Genomic DNA, 12,834 nt, shown 5'->3' with positions numbered 1-12,834 from the left:
GTTACTGGGAGGCTTCTCCCATGTCCCCGCAAGCTAGAGCTGACAGACAAAAGCCCACCCCATCTTGCAGATTCGAACGGGCAACCTTCAGATCAGCAACCCAACCTTCAGGTCAGCAATTCAGCCAGCACAAGAGTTTAACCCATTGCACCACTGCTGGGCTACAATACCAAGCTGATAAGGAGAGAAACCGTCCTTATACATTCAGAATGTCATGGAATGGACTTAAATAGTAAGCCTTGCGAAATATGAAGGAATCTAGACTGTCTTATCACAACTAGACCAACACTGACCTGAGGGGGATTTCTGGGGAAAAAGAAGTTTGATAAATCAACACCCACCCATCCCTTCATTCCGACAGACTGTGGAATTGAGTTGAAGCTCTATTACCAACATCCAAAATATACTCCGTGACCTCTAAAAACATGGCTGCATTAAGACAATTCCTCAACAAAAACTGGCGAGGAGTTTCCTATGACCAGCCTTGCCTTATGACAGTTCCCATTTCTAGAAGTTCCGATTTCTAGAAGGACTGGATTTTCAGAATGGAGACTGACTATAGAGGACTAAAATCTATCTGTACCACAAATAAATATTCTATTCTATTGATCAATAATCAGAAATTGTTAAGATCTTTACCTTTCTCAGAAAAGGATACTTGTTCAGGCCTTGGTGGTGGGGTTATGTGTTTGTAAAATGCTCATTGTTTTGTGATTTGTTTCACTGTAAGTTGTTAATGTATTTAAATAAAAACTAATTATTTTTTTAAAAGATCTTTAACTTTCTGTATAAAAATCAGAGAAGGGGATGGGTACAAAACTGTTTTTAATTATCCTCTAGGATCATTTGAATCTTTGGTAATGCATTTTGTGTCTATGAAGGGATTGGGATAGGAGTATTTATGCAGGTAATCCATGATGACCAAAGGAAATTCTGTACAGTGAGGTCTGGTTTAACTGGACAATGTATTGATTTATTCACAAGACTGTAGGTCACATGTTAACTTAGTATGGAGTATACTGAAAAAAATGTTAGACCATCAGCTTTATGCAAAGTTGTCTAAATGTGAGTTTCACAAGGATGAGTACTTGGAATGCCACATTTACCACTGATGGTATTGAAACAGACCCAGCCAAAGTACAAGCTCTGATGGGAAGCTCTACAAACCTCAAAACAACTGGAAAGTTTCTTAGGGTTTGCTCATTTTTACAGATAACTCATTTCCAATTTTGTTCAAAGAGTGAAATGGGACTCTTGAGTGGCAAAAGGCCGGTGTGGTTATAATGTCTGTTGTGCACAGCTACAGGATGGGTGACAACTGGCTTGAAAACAGTCTTAGTAAATGTGTTTTCTTAAAATTATGTGTAGTAATCACCATTTTGTATTTTAAAACTGTAATTGTTTCTTGATGTTGATGTTTTAACTATGGATTTTTTAACGTTTTATGTTATGACTTGGAATTACAACTGTAAACCTAAATTTAATAACTACAGCCTCTTTCTTCAAGGAAAGCAAGCTGGACTCAGAGGACATGTGCTGTTCTAAACCCAACACTTTTCCCCCTTTTAGTTCCAGTCTTTGAGGTGGAAGTGCATATTCTGTCTATTTTGCGACTATGTATAGTTAAAGACATAGATGAAGGTATACATGTTATTAAATTAAATTAAAAGCTCACCTAACAGAACCATCTGGAATATTTGGAACGTACAGAGTTACAGGGAAAGGTGATTCACTCGAGGTTTTCAAAGCTGCCATGGCAGACAAGGCCTCTGATTCACTGCGAGGAGCAGAAACTTTCATACATCCAAGATAGGTCAGTTTGTTGAACAACACACTATCCTCTTCTGAAAGAATAACAAGGGAACAAAATCTTTGTGACAAAACATCTGGAAATCAATAGCATTCAAGTGTTATCAAATCACCATTCTTTTTCTTGCAGTCATTCATTCACAATGACATAATATTAACAAACTTAAGTTACTCTGAAGTCTACTGTTCTGATAATTGCAGGTAGTCACCACCATGGCTTGCTACTGCCAAAGTCTCCATTGGTTTCCAGAACTTCATAAGCAGAAAATTAAGGTAATTTTTTTACCCAGAACAGTTTTAAATTAAATGCATGCTTAAAGTACTGTCAGTTACCCCATTCCCAATATGTCACTGCAATTGTCAAGATCCATGAAGTGAATCTTCATGCACTGTATTATGTTCTTGAAATATTTAATGCAGTTTTAACAGCATACTGTTAGTTTTTACAGGCTCTCTTCCATTTTTATTTCATGTAATAAAGTCCAGATCATGTATTTCTTCAATTCTAAGACACATTTTTCCTATATAAACATCTCTAAAAATGGGGTGCAACTTAGAATCATAGGTGTATCTCATGTATTTTTCTTGGTGGTGGTTGTACTGAAATTAGGGTGTGTCTTACAATAGATGGCATCTTACAATGGAAGAAATATAGTAATGGGAACATTTAATGAATATTTATGTGCCTTCTTGTATTGTCCATTACATACACAATATAATTCTACACCAGTATATACATATATGAATATATGAACAGCAACATAACACTAAAATATATAAAATAAGGCATGATGAGAGTTTCAGCATTCGCAGACAGAGGGAGGTTTTTTTTTGGGGGGGGGGGAAGTTGCTGTGAGTTTTCTAGGCTGTACGGCCATGTTCCAGAAGCATTCTCTCCTGATGTTTCACCCACATCTATGGCAGGCATCCTCAGAGGTTGTGAGGTCTGTTGGAAACTAGGCAAGTGGGGTTTATATATCTGTGGAATGTCCAGAGTAGGAGAAAGAACTCTTGTCTGTTGGAGGCAAGTGTGAATGTTGCAAATGGCTACCTTGATTAGCATTGAAAAACCTTGCAGCTTCTTTTTTTTTTGCAACCTTCACATTCTGCTACAAGCTTTTTCATCATGCACAGCTATCACTACCGTTTTTCCATCAGTTAAGATACCACAGTTTGCACCCAAAAAGCACAATTTGAGCAAACAGTCCCCTATAAATAAAAACAACTCCTCCCTTTCCTCCCCAAAATTTTCTGAAAATGCTCCAAACCCCCACAGAATATAACAACCCCACAGATAAAAAAGTAATTTTTTTTTAGTTCTTCTATGTGGAGCACAATAACATTTCCATCCCTCCTTTCAGTCACAAGTTCTCCATAGTTATTTTTGAAAAACCTAAACCAGTACCTGTGTTGGAAGGATTAAGCTGAAGATTCATAGAAGACTGGTTGGCAGATACATCTCTAATGGGCTGACTACTGTCTCCTTTCTCATCCACACAGCCAGAAGTGTTACATTTCTGGTCTTTGTCCGAATCCTTTAGACTCTCTTCCACGGCTTTCTCCATTTGTTCAGCTTCATTTGAAAACATCTGTTAAAAGGAGGAATACACCAACATTTTTCAATAAAATAACTCCAATTACTGAATGCAGCTAATTGTGATTCATCACAGGTCTCTTTACAGAGAAAGGGCGCCCTTGAACTTCTAATATCTCAAAATGTGCTTCATCTAAACTGATTCAACCACACACTAGCAAAACATTATGCTTAATCTGTATTCATAATGTTATGACAATACAAAATAATGCAAAGCTGCAGATAAAGAGTTTAGTAATCCGTTCAGACTCATCTGAGTTAGATTTACAGGATAATCCTAATCGTGTTTACCTCCATGGAGTCCAATAGGCTTACTCCTTAGTCAGTCTGCTTAGAATGGCAACATTTAAATATTGCAGAATCCTGCAGAGATCACTGTAGAAGCATAACCATGCTGTTTCTGCTAAATAAAGCCACAACCACTTCAATTGTATTGCAAAAATATATCTTTCATGGTTGGTTTTGTGACAGGAAGCAACCTTGTCAAGTCGGTTAAAAATGCAGTTTTTAAAAAAGTGTGTCCTAGCACCTTGCAGAAAGACTCTCATCTGTTAATAGAATTTTCTGTACATCTTGTCTCCAAATACAAGTAAACAAAGAAAAAACACTGAATAATTTAATACTCACTACCCAGTTTAATTATAACTTTAAAATATTGTTGATACTGCAAAAATAGCCTATTTTTTAAAGTTGCAAGCATTATTCTTAAAGTCTTCTTAAACTGTGGATCCTGACCCCAAATGGGATCCCCTTAGCTCAATGTTGGGGACCCAAAAATTTAGCAACATTAAAAGGTTTCTGAATGCCACCTAGTCATTGTTTTAGACATTTACACGGATCTGTCGTGCAGTGTTAACAGTGGACTCTGCAGAAGATAAATCAGCTCTACTTCATAAAAAGGAAAATCACCCTGTTTAGCAAGCCTTGCAAATGCTGATTTCTTATCAGTAAACGCTTGATTTTTCTACCTATTTTATATACAGTAGAGTCTCACTTATCCAACACTCGCTTATCCAACGTTCTGGATTATCCAACGCATTTTTGTAGTCAATGTTTTCAATATATCATGATATTTTGGTGCTAAATTCGTAAATACAGTAATTACTACATAACATTACTGCGTACTGAACTGCTTTTTCTGTCAAATTTGGTGTGTAACATGTTTTGGTGCTGAATTTGTAAAATCATAACCTAATTTGATGTTTAATAGGCTTTTCCTTAATGCCTCCTTATTATCCAACATATTCACTTATCCAACATTCTGCCAGCCCGTTTAGCTTGGATAAGTGAGACTCTACTGTATCATGATATTTTGGTGCTAAATTCGTAAATACAGTAATTACTACATAGCATTACTGTGTATTGAACTACTTTTTCTGTAAAATTTGTTGTATAGCATGATGTTCTGGTGCTTAATTTGTAAAATCATAACCTATTTTGATGTTTAATAGGCTTTTCCTTAATCTCTCCTTATTATCCAACATATTCGCTTATCCAACATTCTGTCGGCCCGTTTACGTTGGATAAGTGAGACTCTACTGTACTTACAAGTTTAAATACCCAGTGATTCTCAGGTTAGGGATTTTGTAAGGATAAACATTAAAAATAGTTTTTTTGGTTTCCAGATTTATGAATGGACCCATTAGAAAAGGCATAAGGGTATGGATAAACTACAACTCATTGTCTATCGCTGTCCCCAAACTACATTAGTAGTTAAAGTTGACCATGACAGGTTCGTGTGCCAAGTTTTGTCCAGATCCATCCTCAGTGGACTTCAAAATGCTCTTCACATATGGGTGGAAAATAACTCCCACTGTCCTCTGTCATTGCCCCCCACCCCCAACCCCTCCTACTACTTAAAGCTGGTCATGGGGAGTATGTGTGCCAAATCTGGTCCAGATCCATCCTCAGAGGTGATCACAGGGCTCTCTGGATGTAGGTAGACTGCAATTCTCATCATCTTCTGTCCTTGCCCCTCTCCCCCAACCTCACTGGTATTTACAGTTGACACTGATGGGTTTGAGTGACATCAGTGTCACACAAACCCATCAGTGCAGATGTATAATCAGTGGGGGTCACAGGGCTCTCTGGAAGTGGTAGCCATCTTTAAAAATACATATAAACATAGATATACACATCCAAATATATTTTAACTTTTACTGCACTATGTAACAAAACGTTTTTAAAATTTTGTTCCTGGTTTGAAAGTGTTATTTCCTGTTTAATTGCACATTCTTTACTTTGTAAGTAGTTATTATACTCCAGAAGCTTAAACTATGTTGAATTGGTTGAGACTCCATGAGATATGCACTGAAAAACTATAGCAAAATCTGCTGCAGGATGTCCCGCAAAAACAAAGTTTTGCAGTCTAATAATTTTTTTCTAATTTTTTTAATGATAGAACCAATTAGGAAATGACATTTATAACCCAAGAACAAAAATCGTGTTACATAGTGTTATTTAGATAGATAGATATACCGGGGTCATGAAAAAAAAATCAAGAGCAGGAAGCGGTCCGGAGTGGGCAAGGTTTCAAAAAGCCCTGGCAGGTTGATTTACTTTTGATGAAGTATTGCTGAAGGCATTTATTTCTGCAGATCCCACTGTAAACACTGCACATTGCTCCTAACAGCGGCTGGATCTACACTGTCTTATATCCCTGGCTCTGATCCCAGATTTTCTGCTTATAATAATATAATATTTCATATTTCTTACCCCTGATTATCTGACTTTGTAGATTCATATAATTCAGTTCAAAATAGATATTCTGGGATCAGATCCTGGGATATCGGGCAGTGCAGATCCAGCCAGATGTATGTAAATGGGAGGCATCAAAAAACTTTTTATTGTTGCCAATGTTTTGTGACTCCCGATACTGAGGGATTTCTTTAATACTGGACTGAACTATTATTCTAAATGGGACGGGGGAAATGAGAAGGAAGACCTCGGTTAACTAAGGCCACTTTAGGCTCTTCCACACAGCCATATAACCCAGAATATCAAGGCAGATAATCCACAATATCTGCTTTGAACTGGGTTATCTGAGTCCACACTGCCATATAATCCAGCTCAATGTGAATTTTATACAGCTGTGTGGAAGGGGCCTTTTACATATATAACCCAGATTATCTGCTTTGAACTGAATTATATCGCAGTGTAGAATCGTATAATCCAGTTCAAAGCAAATGATGTGGATTTTCTGGATTATATGGCAGTGTAGAAGGGGGCTTAGTAAGTATCACACAGAAACAGCTATTTGCCAAGCTGATAAGGAGAGAAACCATCCTTATTCATTCAAAATTTCATGGAATGGGCCTTGTGAAATATTAAGAAATCTAGACTGTCCTATCAAAACTAGAGACTCTTCCACACAGCCATATAATCCAAAATATCAAGGCAGATAATCCACAATATCTGCTTTGAACTGGGTTATCTGAGTCAACACTGCCATATAATCCAGTTCAATGTGGATTTTATGCAGTTGTGTGGAAGAGGCCAGAGTTCTATCACAATAGGGTCCTCCCTGCTGTCCTTCCTGCAGCAGGCTAAAACCTTTCTATTCAGGCAGGCTTTTATAGATGAAGGTTTTAAAGATCAATTCAGGGAGTGCTGTGGTTTTAGCTTTGAATATGCATCAAATATGTTTGAATGGTTTTAACTGTGAATCTCTTGATACTGTTTACATTTAATTCTGTTTTCATATTAGTAAATTTTGATGTTAAACTTTGAGTCCGGGGGAGATAACACAGGTATAAATAAATATTATAATAATAATGTGTTGCCGAAGGCTTTCATGGTCGGAATTACTGGGTTGCTGTGAGTTTTCCGGGCTGTATGGCCATGTTCCAGAAGCATTCTCTCCTAAAGTTTCACACACATCTATGGCAGGTATCCTCAAGGTTGTGAGGTCTCTTGGAAACTAGGCAAGTGCGATTTATATATCTGTGGAATGTCCAGGGTGGGAGAAAGAACTCTTGTCTGTTGGAGGCAAGTGTGAATGTTGCAACTGACCACCTTGATTAGCATTAAATGGCCTTGCAGCTTCCTGCCTGGGGGAATCCTTGTTGGGAGGTGCTAGCTGGCCCTGATAGTTTCCTGTCTGGAATTCCCCTGTCTTCTGAGTGTTGTTTATTTTATTATTTATTTACAGCATTTATATTCCGCCCTTCTCACCCCAAAGGGGACTCAGGGAGCATTACAATGTACACATACATGGCAAACATTCAATGCCAATGTTCTTTATTTACTGTCCTGATTGTAGAATTTTTAATACTGGTAGCTGGATTTTGTTTATTTTCAAGGTTTCCTCCTTTCTGTTGAAATTGTCCACATGCTTGTGGGTTTCAGTGAAGTCTCTGTGCAGCCTGACATGGTGGTTGTTAGAGTGGTCCAGCATTCCTGTGTTCATGTTAGAGTGGTCCAGGTAGGTCCATCCGGTGCTCTGCTATGGCTGACTTCTCTGGTTGAATTAGTCTGCAGTGCCTTTCCCCCAGGCAGGAAGCAGCCAGACTTTGAAGCTGCAAGGCCATTACATCCAATCTAGGTGGCCAATTGCACCATTCACACTTGCCTCAAACAGACAAGAGTGCTTTCTCCCACCCTGGACTTGCCACAGATATATAAACCTCACTTGCCTTGTTTCCAACAGAACTCACAACCTCTGAGGATGCCTGCTACAGATGTGGGCGAAACATCAGGAGATAATGTTTCTGGAACATGACCAGACAGCCTGGAAAACTCACACCAACCCAATAATAATACTGTAATACTGTATTGACCTGAGGGAGAATTTTGCCAAAAAAGGAGTGCGGTAAATCAACACCCATCATTCAACAGAATGTGTAACTGAGCTGAAGCTTTATTCCAACATTCAAAATATACTCTGTGACCTCTCAAAACATGGCTGCATTAAGAGATTTTCCTCAACAACAAATTTCCAAGAGTTCCCTATGGCCAGCCACCTCACCTAGGGCAGTTCCCATTTCTAGAAGCACTGAACTTTCAGAATAGAGACAGAGGGTCCTTCCACACAGCCATATAGAGCAAAATATCAAGGCAGACAATCCACAATAGCTGCCTTGAAATTGGTTATCTGAGTCCTCACTGAGGGCCCTTCTACACAGCCCTATATCCCAGAATATCAAGGCAGAAAATCCCACATCATCAGAGTGTGGACTCAGTTGACCCAGTTCAAAGCAGATATTGTGGGATTTTCTGCCTTGATGTTCTGGGATATAGGGCTGTGTGGAAGCGCTCTGACATATAATTCAGTTAAATGTGGATTTTATACAGCTGTGTAGAAGGGGCCAGACTACAGAACCCTAAAAGCCATCTGTGCTACAAAGAAATATCCTATTCCGTGGGCACAACGAAGAGTGAAGAAGACCCCATTTGGGTCCAGCAGCGGTCTGGAGGAAAAAGTTTTGTTGTGTTTACCTTTAAGGCCGCCCACAGCACAAGCCACTTGACAGGCTGGGCTTTTCCCTTCAGAGGGTCCTGAGAAATCAAGGCATGGAGCGTCCTTGGAGGAGCCTGAGTCTTGGCCACAACACCTCCCCCGGAGCAAGGGCCCAACCCTGCCAAAAGACCGAGGCGGCCGGGGCTGAGGAAGTGAGCAGAGAGACCCTTCCCTCCGCACTTCTTCCCCTCAACTTCGCCAACTCCTTCGGGTTTGTGGCGGGAGCGCCGGTGACGCCAGCGCCCCGCCCCGCTCTGCCGAAGGGGGATGACGGCAGTGACGCCTTTTCAGGGAAGGAGGCAGCGCCCCCGCCACGACACCCGCGCATGCGCACGGAAGGGGACTCAGACAGCAAGGGCGCGCCCGGCATCCCAGAGGGGGGCGGTGGGAGGGAGCGCGGCTGCGAGAACAGCCCGGCTTTTCCTCCCTTCGCGCCCCCGCCCACGTTTCCGCTCCCCATCCACAGAGCAAAGGTCATCTGCCAACATTGCCAGGACTACTGGGGCCTCTTCTACAGTGTTCCTATAGCCCAGGATCTGACCCCAGGTTATCTGTTTTGAACTGGATTTAATAAGGGCAGTTCCAGACAGCCCTATAACCCAAGGCCCTTTCACATAGTCATATTGAAGGGACCATGGACCAGAAAGTAGTAAACTATTGCCTATGTAGTTTTGCTTCTGCATATGCTCCATGCAGTCATGCCAGCCACATGACCTTGGAGGTGTCTACGGACACCGCCGGCTCTTCGGCTTAGAAATGGAAATGAGCACCAATCCCCAGAGTCAGACATGACTGGACTTAACGTCAGGGGAAACCTTTACCTTTTATGCCCCTCTCTTCCTGTGAGCTGATAATAATAATAATAACAATAACTTTATTTTTATACCCCGCCCCATCTCCCCGACTATCATACTTTCTCCAGAAAGTTCTAAGGAGAGAAGAAAGCTCAGGGCAAACAAGTTAGGTCATTGGTATCACTTATGCCAAGTAGGTGTGGAAGGTGTGGAAGACCCTCAGCCATTGGTCAATTTAGATAAGCCAAGATATAAAATCCTTTGTTTGCTATGCACATGTTGCGACGGCCATTTTCATGATACAGCCCTCTGGGGGATGTATGGCTGTTCGCCTTCTCATAGCTATTTGAAAATAAACTTTGCTTTTTTAATCTCTCATGAGACTGAGTTTCGCTGCCTGATTTCTCTCCTGAGCCAGGACCCATTGAAGGTAATTGTCTTACAATATAGCCCAGAATATCAAGGCAGGAAATTCCACAATATCTGCTTTGAACTGGGTTATCTAAGTCCACACCATCATATATTCCAGTTCAAAGCAGTTCAAAGCAGATACTGTGGGATTTCCAGCCTTGTCATTCTGAGTGCGGACTCATAATCCAGATTTAAAGAGAAAACATGGAATCAGATCCTGGGATATAGGGCTTGTCAGGAAGGGCCCTGCCACACAGCAATATAAACCAGAATATCAAGGCAGATGATCCACAATATCTGCTTTGAACTAGATTATTTGAGTCCACACTGCCCTATAACCCAGTTCAAAACAGATAATGTAGGATTTTATTCAGCTGTGTGGGAGGGGCTCTTCCATAATGCCATATAACCCAGAATATTGAGGCAGATAATCTATATTATCTGCTTTGAACTCGATTATCTGAAGGCCTTTCCACACAACCATATAACCCAGAATATCAAGGCAGAATAACCCACAATATCTGCTTTGAACTGGGTTATCTGAGTCCACAGTGCCATATATCCCAGTTCAAAGCAGATAATGTAGGATTTTATTCAGCTGTGTGGAAGGGCCCTATGTAACTCTATGTTTGTTCCTAGGTTATAAATGTCATTTCCTCATTGGTTCTATCATAAAAACGTGGGGAAAGTTTATTGAACTGCAAAAACTTTGTTTACTCCTTTGCTCTTTCCTAAATACTCAACTGAAAATATCACTACCATATTAAAGCTGAAAAAAGTCTACTCCTTAGCTGCGGTGACTAGAGTTCCTCACCATCTTGCCCATTCCTTCGGAACTCAGCCACCAAGTACAAACCCTTCCTTAAAGTTTCCACTCATTCGGCCAAACTCATATTTCTGGGAGTTACATTCTCTGCTTCTAAAAGCTGTCATCCTGACGGTTACTCAGCATTGCAGTCAGAAATAGCTTTCCATTACACAATTTGAAATGAAATTAAAATATTGCAGCTAGCCGAAGAGACTTAGCACTTAGCACATAGCACTTACGGTAGTATTACTTCAACTTTGCTGGCTTGGTTCTGACTTGTTGGGATCATCATTTACTTCTGATTTTATTAAAGAAGGCATAAACAGAGGATCAATCACAGTAATCACTGTTGTTTTTCAGCTAGACAAAAAGCAAATAAGAGTGAGACATATTAGAGGTACATAAAATGATACACAATGTGGAAATAGTTGACATGCAGAAGTTTTTTTTTCCTGTGGATCACTTATAATTCAGTATCATAGGACAGTTTTAGAATTTGGGACCCTTATTTATTTATTTATTTATTTACAGCATTTATATTCCGCCCTTCTCACCTCGAAGGGGACTCAGGGCGGATCACATTGCACACATAAAGGCAAACATTCAATGCCATGACATAGAACAGAGACAGAGACAAGACACAGGCACCAGGCTGGCCTCAAACTCATGACCTCTTGGTCAGAGTGATTTGTTGATTTGTTGCAGCTGGCTTGCTTTCCACCCTGCGCCACAGCCCGGTCCTTCCACACAGCCCTATATCCCAGAATATCAAGGCAGAAAACCTCACAATGTCTGCTTTGAACTGGGTTATCTGAGTGCACACTCAGAAAATGTGGGATTTTCTGCCTTGATATTCTGGGATATAGGGCTGTGTGGAAGGGCCCCAAGAGACAGGGATAAACCAACCCCTTATAAGATATACAGACCCAGGCATAAATGGTAATAACCTTTCATTTCTATTTTTGAAAACATGAGTAATAAGATAATAACATACAAAAGACAACATTTCCAAGATTGTTGTTATTTATGAGTAACAATATGCAAATATGTGCAAGAATGTTTAAAATTCCATATTCACATGATGCACCTACACACTGTAGCTGACACATTAATGTGTTGCAACACATGGTTCAGAAAGCTCTGCCATACAGATACAAAATACTCGTACCAGAACTTAAATAAGTGTGTGAAATTGGGACACATCCCATAACAATTGTATAAGAAACCTACTGATTTCTGTGCTCACATTTAACTGCTAGTGCAGTGGTTCTCAACCTGTAGGTCCCCAGGTATTTTGGCCTACAACTCCCAGAAATCCCAGCCAGTTTACCAGCTGTTAGGATTTCTGGGAGTTGAAGACCAAAACATCTGAAGACCCACAGGTTGAGAACCACTGTGCTAGTGTGTAATGTTTTAAAACCCTTAATAGTTTACACAGATTGTATAGGATACAAGCCAGAGGAAGGGATTGATATCTACTGTATGTAACATACCATATTACTATTTTATCAATGGAAAGGGAGGAACATGAAAGAAGCCTCCCAACAGGATGGAACACATCTGAGCATCCCCTGGGCAAAGTCTCTGTACACGGCCAATTCTCTCGCACCAGAAGCAACTTGCAGTATGTTCTGAATTCACTTCTGATACTATACAAAAATGGAAGGGGAGAGTTTAATGAAAGACAGAAGGTTCTACAGAATAAATAGTGAATACAGTGTTCCCTCACTTATCGTGCGGGTTAGGTTCCAGGACCACCCGCAATAAGTGAAAATCCGTGAAGTAGGGACACTATATTTATTTTAATATTTATACATTATTTTAGTAGTTATACATTATTTTAAGTCTTTATCAACCAATTGTGTGTTGATAAATTGCTTGCTTCTCCCTTTGGCTTCTCTTTCCTCCCTTTCTTAGGCTGTAAATTGTAATTTTTTTATTATTTATAATAGTCTTTTAG

At 40.0% G+C, this 12,834-nt stretch overlaps 1 protein-coding gene across 2 annotated transcripts in view; it reads right to left on the bottom strand.

The window, feature by feature from the left end:
- rabgap1l (RAB GTPase activating protein 1 like) overlaps positions 1 to 11,234 on the bottom strand; it is a 186,531-nt gene extending 175,297 nt beyond the window's left edge. Inside the window, exons 1-3 of one of the 2 annotated variants that reach the window (XM_062979417.1) lie at positions 11,114 to 11,234; positions 3,215 to 3,398; positions 1,676 to 1,844 (exon numbers count right to left, since the gene is read on the bottom strand). In XM_062979417.1, the coding sequence (XP_062835487.1) occupies positions 1,676 to 1,844; positions 3,215 to 3,398 (353 nt within the window). In that variant the 5' untranslated portion in view covers positions 11,114 to 11,234. Of the gene's footprint in view, positions 1 to 1,675; positions 1,845 to 3,214; positions 3,399 to 8,839; positions 9,132 to 11,113 lie in introns of those variants that run through there. The other variant, XM_008108932.3, reaches the window with a different exon arrangement.
- Between the last annotated feature and the right edge of the window lie 1,600 nt (positions 11,235 to 12,834).

The sequence above is a fragment of the Anolis carolinensis genome, chromosome 4 (genome assembly GCF_035594765.1).
Source record: "Anolis carolinensis isolate JA03-04 chromosome 4, rAnoCar3.1.pri, whole genome shotgun sequence".
In the NCBI taxonomy this organism is placed as follows: domain Eukaryota; kingdom Metazoa; phylum Chordata; class Lepidosauria; order Squamata; family Dactyloidae; genus Anolis; species Anolis carolinensis.
The sequence above is the reverse complement of the archived record's forward strand: the minus strand, read 5'-3'. Positions and strand labels throughout refer to the sequence as shown.